Source organism: Euwallacea fornicatus, chromosome 21 (genome assembly GCF_040115645.1).
Source record: "Euwallacea fornicatus isolate EFF26 chromosome 21, ASM4011564v1, whole genome shotgun sequence".
Classification (NCBI taxonomy): Eukaryota; Metazoa; Arthropoda; class Insecta; order Coleoptera; family Curculionidae; genus Euwallacea; species Euwallacea fornicatus.
Genome location: NC_089561.1, coordinates 2,394,763 through 2,408,104, shown reverse-complemented (window position 1 = coordinate 2,408,104; position 13,342 = coordinate 2,394,763). Strand labels below are relative to the sequence as shown.

General features: G+C 39.2%; 1 protein-coding gene across 14 annotated transcripts in view; it reads left to right on the top strand.

The window, feature by feature from the left end:
• LOC136345740 (uncharacterized protein CG43867) overlaps positions 1 to 13,342 on the top strand; it is a 64,252-nt gene that overhangs the window by 36,181 nt on the left and 14,729 nt on the right. For 2 of the 14 annotated variants that reach the window (XM_066294307.1, XM_066294304.1), the window contains exon 1: positions 3,513 to 12,081. The exons of 8 other annotated variants lie outside the window; for them this stretch is intronic. In XM_066294307.1, coding sequence (XP_066150404.1) covers positions 11,980 to 12,081 — 102 coding nt within the window. In that variant the 5' untranslated portion in view covers positions 3,513 to 11,979. Of the gene's footprint in view, positions 1 to 3,489; positions 12,082 to 13,342 lie in introns of those variants that run through there. 4 more of the 14 variants (XM_066294301.1, XM_066294302.1, XM_066294300.1 and 1 more) reach the window with 4 other exon arrangements.

Below are 13,342 nucleotides of genomic sequence, written 5' to 3'. Positions count from 1 at the left end.
AAGTGGAAGCGCAGTGACGCTTCCAAAATCGAAACAGGCACGTACTCAGTAAAAATTCCCCCTATCCCAAAATGTCGAGTAAACGTGCCGTCTCTCTGAATGATCAATCAGCATTTCCTAATCCATAAATAGATACATTATTATCGGGAAGATCCCGGTGAAAGGATGATAACACGTTGTGAATGAGACGTGTTTTAAAATAAATTTGTCAATACACAGAAAGGTAAATCGAATTTTTCATCCAAATGTATCGCGTTCTACGTGACATTTTTATGAAAGGAAAACGTATAGTGCTAATTTTCCTGTTTCGTTCGTTCCCGAACGCTCTAGTTACACGAAAAACGGTAATTTGTCCGTTTCAGACGTGCGCCCCTATTGGAACCGGACTAGAATTAGTTTTTCGGGAACAATCAGACAATATGGGGAATGGTTTTTTTTAATTAATTTCGTTGCAGCTGTTTATTCCCTGAAGTTATTCTTTGCACCATCCTTAAAAAGTAAGTCCCTTTATTCCAAGACAGTTTCCTTTCCGGAAAGCTTTCCAGTTTATTATTTTCGATAAGCCGCTTACCCGGGGAACTTTTCCGAACTGTTTTAGTGTGCGTAAAGGTTATTCCCGAATAAATCCCTTAATCTCTTTATGATTTCTTGAAGCGCACTCCAACGCTCCCATGGGCAACTTTAATGCGCCCGTTAGTTTTGCATAGGTATGGGGATTTTTATATGCGAAAGAGCCATCGAACTTCGCCCACAAAGTAAATAATCGCGGGCCTATGGATGTTCAAGGGGCACAGAGTTTTACTGCAACCCCTTGCTCTGGGACACTTAAAACCGCGACGTTTTTGAATCAATTCAAGTGTCCGTACGCATGTGCGTATGTCGGAAATGAAATGAGATATTTATTAACTTGAAAAACGATTTATGTATGCTAATAGACCTCACCGAGATTATAGTAAGTTTACCGCCACGGCAGACGCCGATATGTGTTTCAGGCTTGCTTACTAAGGCCACGCCAGACACCGAGGATGGCCAATATTTTCTTATCCCAAGTCTCACGCACTGAAATTGTAAAACCCCATTTTGGCGTCTGCCATAACCTATACCTGCACGGGGCAAAGCATTATCGTCATTACTGTTGCTGCGACTGCTCCGACCCTGTAATTAGCTTTTTTCCTCGAATTTTTATTGCAGAGCCATTGTCCAGCTCGCCTAATTGAAAATTCTACCATAGGGCCACGGCAGGCACCAATGTCTGTTTGCCACTTTGTCGGGCGGTCTTTTGAGCAAATCTCACAATATCGGCTCTGGCCCTGAACGGCTGACCGTTCCGGCACCTCTGTTTTCCTCATCACCTATAAAGTTATCCTGCACGAAATGGTGCGTATCATACATCCGTAAATTATGACATCCTGTTTTTAATACTTTCATACCAGCTCTAAACAATGCCTTTCGGTCCCTGTAATATAATAAATTATTAAAAACAGCGTAGGAAACCTCATTAAACGTTCGGCCATAGTGCTCCATACCTTCAGGCATAATTTCCTTTGTTTCCGTAAACGAGCAAACTTCCCTACAAGAAAGTTTTTAATCTGGTCTTTATTTGCTTCCTGTTTAGGCCGACTTGAAAGCAGGGATACAGTGAAATTAAAATTTAATTTCCCCTTCAAAGCTTACAATTCGGCAGATATTTTGGCATCACTCCTCGATATTATAAATTCTCATTGGGGACTCTGCTCGGCGGAATGTCATCAACAATTTAATACGACCCGAATTAAGTTTCTGACAGTTTTCGCGAATGGCTTATTGAAAACTTTTATACACTCGGGGGGAGGTCTTTGAAACTTCGAACACGTATTGTCATTTTTGAGCTCTTTCCTGGCAAGTTCTGGAGTAGTTAAACACCCACTTTCCACCGTCAGGTAAAGCAGTCGTTTGCTTCGCTTTTGCAGTGAATTTGTCATTAAATTAGACAGGTCATGAATAAATTCCAAAGGTTAATTTATCCCCCCATTTCAGACAGAAAAGGGTGCAATTTAGTCTGCAAGTTCTTGATATTATGTTTCTGAATAATTCATCAAGGAATTTCTTCTTGCATCAAATGAACTCATTAATCACTTAAACCAGCTTTTGCTGATACGACCAGGAAATCCATGCAAGATTTCTATGTACTTAATGCGATTGGAAAGTTTACTCTCGAAACTTGGAAGTATTTATCGCTCGAAAGTACATTTATCGAGACATAAATCGGGAATCTGGTTTACTCAATGAAAGCAAACCCAATTAATTGCACCCTCAAGCAAGGCGTGTCTGGGAATTAAACTTCCCCCGATACAATTCAACTGCAGAAATCGAATTTTTTAACTTGAGATTATATCGGACCCCAATTTTGGCGGTTTGTTTCGTGTTTGTTTCAGTCAATTTAGTTGGCCCGTGCAGGCAAAAGTTCTCAAATGGACAACATCGAACTGTCCTCCATGGGCATGTTGCTCGATATGAATTTTTGCTCGTGAATTATTCAGAGGGTTGTAAATAACATGGGAATTGCCAACTTTGACGGGGAATTAAATTTTAATGTTCTAGGCTCGCTCTGGTGGCTCTGGATTGAAATGGAGGAGTGTATAAAGGTGACTGATGAAGAAATCGAGATTTCTCATCATTTTCCACATCTCGAATGTTCTCACTTCCTCCGCCGAAAAACAACATGCAATTTTCTTTAACCCCAACTTTCAGTCTCGTCATCCTCGCTTCAGTCGGCTATTTTGTGGCGTTTTTATAAATAAGATGGCAACAAACAGTAATACGAGCAATTTATCTTGTACATTTTATTAGGACATCGTGGCTCTGTTGGGAGAATGTTCACAAAAAAAAGAGGAATTAACCATCCAAACCGGGGAATATTAAGAGGTAATTCTGCTTCGGGAAATCCTTAAGATATCAGATAAGCCAGGTCCGTCATATTCTGCATATTTTAGGAACAAAATGACACGCTGCGTTAGAGGGAGGACATCGGAGAAGTGTAAAACAGCATGCACGCAAAAGAAATCAAATTTCTGACACGTTAGTTTTCCCTCAAATCGATTGATGTGGATCCTCCAACGTACGTAGATCTGTGGAACGACGTCCCGATGCCCCGAAAACGCTCTTCGGGACATCTTCCTCTCTGTTCCAAACTAATTTTTCTGGACAAATTTGGATTTCCCTGGCAAATATTTTCTTGCCTCGCTCTCCCACAAAATAGAATTGTCCGCTGTATTATCCCATCCGTATTATTTTTCATTGTATATCGAAGACCCTTCTTCCATAGAAAACCAATCCATCAGACCCTTTCGTCTGTTCTCAGCACCGCGTCAAACACACAGACGTTATCAATTACCGCACTATCCCCCGGATAAATTTTTGCAATAACCGTCTACCTGTTTACAGGATGATAAGTGCACATGATATGATGTTATAGATTAGATTCGGTAAAGCGCGCATGTCACTTTATATACGGCAGCAGCTTTCATCCAGAGTTTCGGCATTAAGCTGCCAGCTTGCGCTATCCACGGTCCGCTTTCCGCTCACGATCCAGAAACCGAGCTTTTCCGCGTTTGTTCCTTCTCTCTCTCGCTTTCTGGCTCTATCCCGGTTCTGGATGTTTGTCAATCGTTAGGTTTTGATTTCGTGTTGACGTGCATAAGCGGCTTTTGGGCGATGAGTGAAGTGCTGTGCTTCGTTAGGGTTGATGATGATGGGCTGATCGGAAGGAGGGAATGGTAAATTGACGCTAAACTCCGGCATTGCTGCAATAATGTTAAGCGAATTATTTTGTAACGAACCATGGGAGAGAAGAAATTTGAGTGGGATCAAATGCATTTTTGGTTGGCGCCGTGGGAACCGGACCACATTAGCGGTATCGAATTGGATGGATGGGTCTAGAAATGTGCGAATCAAAAACTGCATAGAAATATCGGTGGTTTTGAGTTTCCTTCGAGATTCAAATGTTTTTTTCTACTCCACCGCCACTGCATTTTCTAAATATTGATTAGACCGACCCATATTCTTCCCCGTCGGATGCCGTTTGTGTTGATGGCCCGCCACCCACGGTGTCAGTGGGCCAATGCTTTTTTGCCTTCTACCAATTTATTAAATCGCAACTCCTCAGGTTGAAGTCCCGAAATTTCCTTCTCCTTGACGAAATATGAGTTCCACATACATTAGAGGCGAAATGGGGACCATATCGCCTTGAGTGGGCGTTTAGTACGCCAAATCTAAGATAACCTCAGTGCGCTAATTAGATGAGAACAAATTACTAGTTAGCCAAAGTTTCATTTCAGTGAACCCTTCTCAATCGTTATTCAAACTTGAGGTAAGCTTGTCACATCAATCAACCTCCTGGTTAATTCGAATCCTAATCTGGTGTTATAGTGGAAATGTTGGATTTCATTTCTCAGGTTTGCCATATAAGAATTATTTCTGATAATGACAATCAAAGGAAAATCATTAGAGGAGAAATATAAAATTGAATATGCAACATAAGAATAAACGCATTAGGGAAAACATAGCCGAACCCCCCAGACAGCCATGCAAAACATCCCTTTTAGGGGAATACGCCAATAATCTGAGGTATATCAAGCAATGTGCACACTCTCTACCGGGTAATTCAAGAAGATGGGTCGCCTTTGTAACTTTTTTTATGTTAAATTTATAAAGTCAAAATTTAGAGGAAAGCTATATGGGAATAGAGCCGACTGACGTTAATGGCGTTTATCTAGCATTTTCGGTTTAACCGGAAATTACCTCAACTTTCGATTTTCAAATATAGTGCCCTATATTTTTTTCCTTTTGGGACCTAGAGGTCATTTTTAGTCTAAAAATATATAATTAAAAAAAATATGTTTTTTTCATGTCGAGCTACGCCACTAAGGCTTACGTATTAGGTACTATTTTAAGTCAGAATTATGGGGAAAAATACTAATTTGTCATATTATCGAGTACTATTTCTTTCATAAGCAATTTAAATACCGGAAAACAGTTTTTCCATTTGTCTTGCGTTGTCAAATGGCAAAATGGTGGCTCAGTGCGATTTTCTAAAAGACAATTTTTTTCCGAATTTCTTGATATCGGACACATCGTATGTTCGTTTAGAAATGAATCGCTAATTCGCTAAAAACTTTCAAATATAGAAAAAAATGCGTTGGCAGTGGAGTACGCCATGGCCATCTTCCAAATGAAAGAACAAAATAATAAAATATTTAAATATGATAAAACTTTTCATTTCATTCACAAATTTTTCAAAACAGTGGCGGCCTGGATGGTTTTTAAGCGGAAATCATTCCGCATAAAGTCGCGCAGCATCGGGAGGCCGTTGACGACATTCTCAAAATAGTAACAGCACATCAATTTTTCCATTAAAAGAAAATATTTTTTCAAGTGACGTACTCTTGGACTAAAAGTGACCTCTAGGTTCCAAAAAAGGAAAAATTTATATAACATTACATTTAAAAATCGAAAGTTGAGGTCATATCCGGTTAAACCGGAAGTGCTAGGTAAACGTCATTAATGTTAATCAATCGGTCTTATTCCCATATAGCTCCCCTCCAAATTTCAACTTTTCAAATTTAACAAAAAAAAAGTTTTAAGGGCGAGCCCCACCATCTTGATTCACCAATATAGAAAATTTGATTTTTTCACTTAAATTTTAGTAAACGCAATTCTCCTGATGGTCTTCGACCGTTGTGATATGTGCATTGACAATGACTCTGTGTCAGTATGATAATGCGGTGCTGCGCCCCGCGTCCTTACTTATCCGCCACTGCTAGAACCGTTGCACCCACATTTACAACCATTTTTGACACTTCGAAAACACCCACTGTAACGTTCGAATTTCTTATCGACGTATTCTGTCTCTCTCTCTCTCTCTCTCTCTCTCATATGCAGTTATATCACATAAATCGCGCTTTGTTTTTATCGTTTTAATGCAAACAGCGACAAAACGTTTACGGGGGACGGTTTATAATATAGCATGCACAAGGGTGATTGTTGTTCATTTTTATTATTATTATTATTATTATTATTATTATTATTATTATTTTATCTACGGTTATGTTCGTTAACACTTGATTAGGGCCATTTTTGTCATTAATTCCCATAGATTTTTGACTTTAAATCAACTAGCTCCCACCTTGAAGCACTCACTTACATTAGGACTTTAACGCGTCACTTCCCGATTCGTTGTAGGGTGCATGGAACACATCCGACACTTCAACGTGGGGCGAGTGATGTACATTTTTATCTCTGCAGAGGAAATTGGATGATACTCGTCCACATTCGTATTCCCCGCTAAGATACGAGGTGTTTTATTGGCAAACTAAGCGCCACGAGAGTTTCGTTTGATGTAATGGCCCGAACGCATTTATCAAATTAAACGTAAACCGTTTGAGGAGGATCGAAGAACCTCCGAACCTTAATTTAAAACCACGCGGCTTAAATTAACGTCTAACTCGAACGTATGGTGGTGTGGTCCTGAACAGCTTTGCAATTACCAACAACTATTCTGGGAAATAACTAGCCAAGGTGGCATGCCTAATGCGATTATAACTTAGATTGAGCTTGGGGGAAACTGCATGCAACTGTGCGCAAATAACTCCGCAAAAACAAGTTAAATTGCAAAGAGCTTTGGTTGGGTGCCAACAAAGTCAAAGGACTAATTATTGCATTTTGGATGATTAAAGGCTGATCTGAGACACAATCGAATCCGTAGTAAATGTTTGGAGTTTGCTTAACACGTTTACATATTGCCCAAGTTCGAAATTTAGAGTGCAATTCATTTGGAGTTATTAGTCTTAATTTTGCTGAAAGTTTTGCGTAATGAGGGAATTAATCAGTCCCCTTATTCCCTGAACAACTAAGAAATCAGAATCTCTCTAAAACTGGCGATAGAATTGGAAATTAAACGAGCCACCATTTATAAAACTTGAAAAAATTTAAAAGTTCGAGAGGCTCCTCGTATTTATCGCATCGAATATTCCGGACACCCTTTCATCTTCTGTTTCACTCGTCGACGGCCGCGTCATATAGAGCCGTCCCTCTTTCCGCGTCACGCTTCCCGCGAGCTCGCACGCAGTGGTACCGTATACGGGAGGCGCTTGTAACGTACACACAAGCCGGTGCACAAAAACAAATCGATATCGCTGACGAATTTAATTACTGCATTGAAATTTAAAATCTATTTAAGGGCTTAAACTTTTCCAATCAAGTGTCATTTATTCGGAGGATGAGTTGACATTATTTGCTGGAAACTCAAATAAATCGCGGCGGCCAACCCTTTTCTCCTCCAAGTCGTATCATGAATATTGAATTTAAAACTTCCTGAGCGTGCGAAAGTTTTCTAAAGTCTTTTCGCTCGTTTTTTCCTACTTCTGTTGGCCAATTTAAATAAAATCTGAGGGGAAACTACGGGGAGAAAATTGCTTTTATTAATGATGTTTACCGCCACGAAAATGTTTGATCCACGAGGAAAGGGATTTTCGAGCAAACTTTGTTTATCTTTTTTTAAATATTTCCCTATGTATTAAATAAGACGGAGTCTGCTTTAAACGATTTCAAGGGCCAAAATGAGGTGTTTTCATGATAATTTTTTTTCCGAGTTCTGCCTATTTATGCTGCCTCATTCATCTAATCTTGGAGCTCACTACTTCCCAAGCAATCTCAGCTGTCTTAAATAATATATTAACACTTGGATGAGGTCCAAGTTTTAATTTATTGAAGGAAATTATGAAACACTGCTTCCACTTTATGGATAGTTTTTAATGTGGTTGTTTACCTGTTTCTAGATAGCGGAAACGTCTAGTCATCTAATAAATACTTTTTTTCGGAGCGGAAGTTCCTAATTTTGTCGGGACTTGATTGCTCCAAAACGAGTCAAATTTTAGTTAGGAAAATTGTACGCGAAGCTCCATTTGGCTCGCCACTGAGGCATCATTATTCAAACATTTCAAAGGGCGGGTTAAGTGCAACACCGTGTAACCTGGAAAGGACACAAAAATCATAGGTCATTAATTATTTAAGTAAACCTTTGGGGAACAGCCATTTATTACCGTTGAAAGGGAGAGGGCGGTTAGGTAATGCGTTTTGAAAGCTGCAAATAATGAATGAACTCTGGATAAATTGGCATAATTTTGAGTGAATGTAAAGTGGTAAAAAGTTAGTTTTTCAGGGCAGAGCTTAAGATGATCAATAGACGAGTAGCTCTGAAAAATTGCGCGCCTGCTTCTCCCTCGCTTTAACATGTACAGCATGTTCATAGAGCTCTTGCAGTTTTTGATCATTTGTTCATAATGTTGAAGCTTTGACAACTGGGAACCCGATTTGGTAGCCTTAGATTACTTTATGCTTTGCATCTGTAAGCCGGTCGGTTAAGGCAGTCGAAAAGAAAAACTGCGTAAAACTAGATTTTAAATAATGGAATTTCTGAGTGAGTTATACAGGTCATACCAATACTTTTCGTGAATAGAAACATTAAAATATCATAAATCAAATGCAATTTAGCAACTTCGATGGAAACATATTACGCGGCATAATTTAACTTGAGAACCCTGCAAAGGACGGCAATGTGCTCACCCCCATTTGTTTTACAAATCGTATTACTTCTCCCTTTGAACCTAATAGACCCTAATAAATTAATCATAACTTCGTTTTACTGGAAAAGCCTGCTTTTAGCTCCTGTTTAGCACAAATTGGGATTTGAAGACAGTTCGTGTTTAAGTAATTTTTCTCCCTTTTTCGATACACTTCGTGAGGTATCACTTCAATAGCGGCTCAGGCAGTCTCCCTTATTAAATATTTCAATGTGTTAGAAAAATCTGCGCAATGACCCATTTTTCAGGTTTTTCCCTTTGTTTGCCAAACACGTTACAAATGGATTTAAAGCTCGCGAACAAACGGAGCAACAAAATGGGGCTTTCATTGGGGATTCCATGGTAAATTTAAATACGCTACGAAAGGTAGAAGATAAAAGACAACATTGCCAGTAGCTATTCTATGTCAGAAGTTAATTAAGCTGTTTAAATTATCTGCCTTCTTCGTTATGGCTCCCCCAGCAAAATTCTAATTGGGTTCAAGACGAACGGAAAATTAAATTTTTCATGGTGCCCGGCGAAGTGATATTCTTGAGCAATTATCGTACCTGCTGATGTAAATTTTCATTTATGTCTTTCAAGGGGAATTGTCTGCTAAAGCACCGATTTAAAATTGCATTTAAGGGCCCTGATGTAGTCGAGTTTTATTCAGACAGTTTTAATCGGCTTCACGGCAAGTTTAGTTAACCGATAGCAAACATTTTAAATGAAATGCAAACAGCTTTGGATTTAGCGGAAGCGACGGAAACGGATTTTCCATAGCAAGCGTTTTTTTTTTGTTTTTTTTTTCATTCAAATGATTACTATTTAGCCATATATACACAGGTTGAGTATCAGATGCTTATTAATTTTTTTTGGCCGGTGCAATTTGTGCAGTTAATAATTTAACGCACGCAAAAACCAACAGGGTTGATTAAAATTTAAGCCTCGCGGCGTAAAACGTTTATTTAAAGCTCGATATATGTACGTACGTATACGGTTCCCACTCAAAAATTGATGAACTACCACTGTATTTCAATTTTAAAGCCATACGTTAGCCTTATGAGAGCTATATGTCACAATTTACTGTTTCAAATTAATCACTGTTACCAGAATAAATCGTGGTATCCACCAGGATAAATGAATTGGTTTGTTGTTTATGCGGGATCATTCAAATATCATCAAAAATCTCGTTAAAAAATAGCTTTTGTCAATTGCAATTGTGAATCGGTGTAAAGTTTGAAGCTGTCCCTCGTACAATTATAGCCGACGTTAGTACTAGGTCCCGACGCACTTTTGCTTTCTATCTCACTCGTACGCGATAGCGAATGGTATATTCATCCTTGCCGTCCCTCGCTTAGCATCTAGCTCAAAATCCACGACACATTATACGAGGAAAGATTGATGAATGTACAAAAAGCCGATGATGGTTTGCAAAAGGGTAGGGATGTCAATTGTCCGGCAGTTTTTGAATTTGACCATCAACTTCAGAAACGGTACAACGAGCGGGATATAGGACATAAACAATAACGGCAGTTGACATTTTTGACATAGGGAAAAAATTTACCGGTAATTCACTGGGAAACATGTCGACCAGTGAAATATAGTTTCTTGATCGAACATTCAATAATTCTGGCGCGTAATGATATAACAAACTAAAAGCGAATCACAGAATATTCCGTGTAAAGATAATCTGAAATGTTCTGTAGAATGGATGAAATGAACTTTGTGTTCAGGGTGTTCCGACCAAGTTATCATGAAAAAAAAAACTCATTAAAAAATAACCAAACAGTGTCGCAGCCTTAATGTGCGTGCAGGCAGTTCAGATATTCTATTTAATAATAATATGTCAACAGGAGATATGTGAACAGTAATATGTGTCTTGGTGTTTAGCTGTCACTTGACGGGACTCATCCATTCGAAGCTCTGTGCGTTATGCAAATCCATGAATTATTTCGGTAAATTTTGGAACGTTCCCATGCTCGACCAAGTTTTACGCGACGCAAACGATTAAAATCATTAACAAAAATGTCTATAGAAGTCACATTATTACAACTTGAAATATGAACCTATCGTGACTAGTCGAGATTAACAAACCCTTACAGTAAGCATCGGGGGTGGTTTTTTTTTTCGGTCAACGTAAATACCGATACACATGCATGGTTCGCATCAAATATGTAAATTAAGCGTAAGACAAGTATAATAGAGGGGTTGGTTAGCTTAATTTCGGATGCATTTCACGGAAGGGTTGAAACTATGTGGGGCAGCTTAATTAATATTAATGAAAGAGCAATTTAGGCTGACACGAACGGTTAGACGCCGCTATCTATATATGGTTAAATACCTTCGCGGAAATTATGGCTTTCGGGTGAGGTGATGGGTGGATGCTGTTCAAGTCAGGGTGGAACAGTCAGGCTTGAAATTGAATGACACGAAGATATTTTTGAATATTCCAAACACAAATCCCCCACATCGGCTGGTGCGGGTAGATTCTCGCGGCACAGAAACGTGAACACCTGTTTATAAATATGATCCATTATGGAAAATCCTCTTTCCCGATAGTTCCGAAATCTGGGGAATTCCAGACTCTGAAACACTGCAATTGTCAGAAATAAGGAAAGTAATAAGTGAGTAATTCAGTTCCCGGCACCACTGGGGCCCAATTCTATTGAGTTTTGTAATGTGAGGTATATGCGCTCAGTTTATGTTTTTTGGACCTAAAATGTGTAATAAAAACTCATCTCAGAAATAACGATCTCCACATATTCACCTCGTATAAGTGCGTGTTTTGATTGGCTCTGCGTCCTCATTGTCGGCACTTAAGCCTCCTTTATTGCCGGCGGCACATAATAAAAAACTTAGCGGAAGAAGAAATTTAAATATAGAGCGGCACTAATTTTAAATTTGTGAGTAACTAAAAATAATGTCAGTCAGTCACCGATATCACTCAGTTATTCTTTGAATGTGCATATTTCTCTGGTGCTTGCGGAAGAATCAACTTAACAAACTTAATTAGCAACTACGTTTAGAAATCAATTTATCAGTACGGTAAACTTTTCAACTCCCTGGGCGAACCATTAGGGATATTAGAAATTAATGGATGGTGTTTTGTTTCCTTTAGTGGTGTGAAATATTAACATCTTATGGGAATAATAAAATTATTACGCTGGGGCGTTTCTGGGGCAGAAATAGCGGGTTTTCATTAGGTTAAAACCAAACGAGCAGCATCAAATTTCAGACAATAAAAACATCTCGATTCGCTCCACCATCGTCATCAACCCCCGAAAAAGGGCAGTGATTCGTGTTTACAAAAGTGTGTGAAATGAGAAAGTGCGGAAAATACGGCCGAACTACCCCATAGAGGTGGCGTAATCGAGCGTGCATGCAAAACAGGGCGTCGAGGGCTTATCTACACATGGTGCAGCCGAGCAACAACAACAACGGAGGCTCCGACATGGACTCGCTCGAGGACATGCTGCGGAAGGTAAATATTGTCCTGGTTTTTAGCTTCCCGTTTGACCCTTTTGGAGGTTCATGTCCCAGCAAAAACTCAAAAAAAAACATTAAGAAAAATGCGTAATCCTTGGCCCTTGTATTACAACATAAATATGTTAGATTAGCATCGAACACGATCGACTACACGAGCTTCGAGGTACGCAATAATGGGTCATTTACATGGACATGGGCCTGTTTATGTTTTCCGGCGAATAATGCCACCCCCTACGGCACTATAAATTTTCGCCTGGATCCAATTTCTTGGGGATATGGCCGTGATCTACTACGTGTCAATTGCAACAAATGCTTGACAAAACCAACACGTTTCCCCTTTCGATATATGGGAATGTTTTGAGTTTTGGCAGCATGAATATATAACTCATGTTTAGATAAAATTGTTGACTTTTGGATGTAAGTTCGTGACGTGTTTTTCTAAAGTTTGGCATCAAGTTAAAGCCCAAGTAATAGAGGGTGGTTGGAAAAATAACCTCCGGTAGGCGTTAAAATATCAAAAGCTTGGATAACCTAATCTGTTAATCCGTTGTCAGTCAGATGTTTTAATGATCACCCGTTGTAGACTTATATGTACTTGGGGGTAGCGTCCGCGCACATTGAATCACTAATGTTTCCTCCGAAACTCACATCGAAAATAGTCAAACAATCGCAGTTTTTAATTGCCTTTGAGAATTCTTTAAAGTTTCGACACGGCCCCCGTAGCATCGTAGCTCCTGACAATACAAATATCGAGCCATACTTTTCGTTTCCATTTCGCTCATAACATTACAGTTGGATGTGGCCATCCTTGTTCTCATGACACAGTAAGCGCGTAGCTCACGTCTCACAATACATTGTACGGGGGGCGTTTGGTGAATTGATTTAGTTGGATGTAATGTTTAAATTTATTCACCTGCCCACTTCAAAGGCTGGCGAATTCGCCATTGTTTTAATCGTAATACGACAATCGACATATGAATCGCCTACAGAAGTTCAACGTTCCAATCCTCATATCAATATTGCTTGCATAATATGAATTCAATTAATTTGTGCGGCATTAATACGACGTATGAAAATACGATTGAAGCAGTAATAACGGGTAAATTGACACGCTATTTACTTTTATTGATACATCAAGGGTTGATAAATGATTATTGGGTTAGAATTAGTCCCGGGGGAGCAAACTCTGATGCTGGAGCCCCTTGATAATGGCCCCTTATTATTTGTTTCCAGTGCTTGTGCTATTGAATCAAATA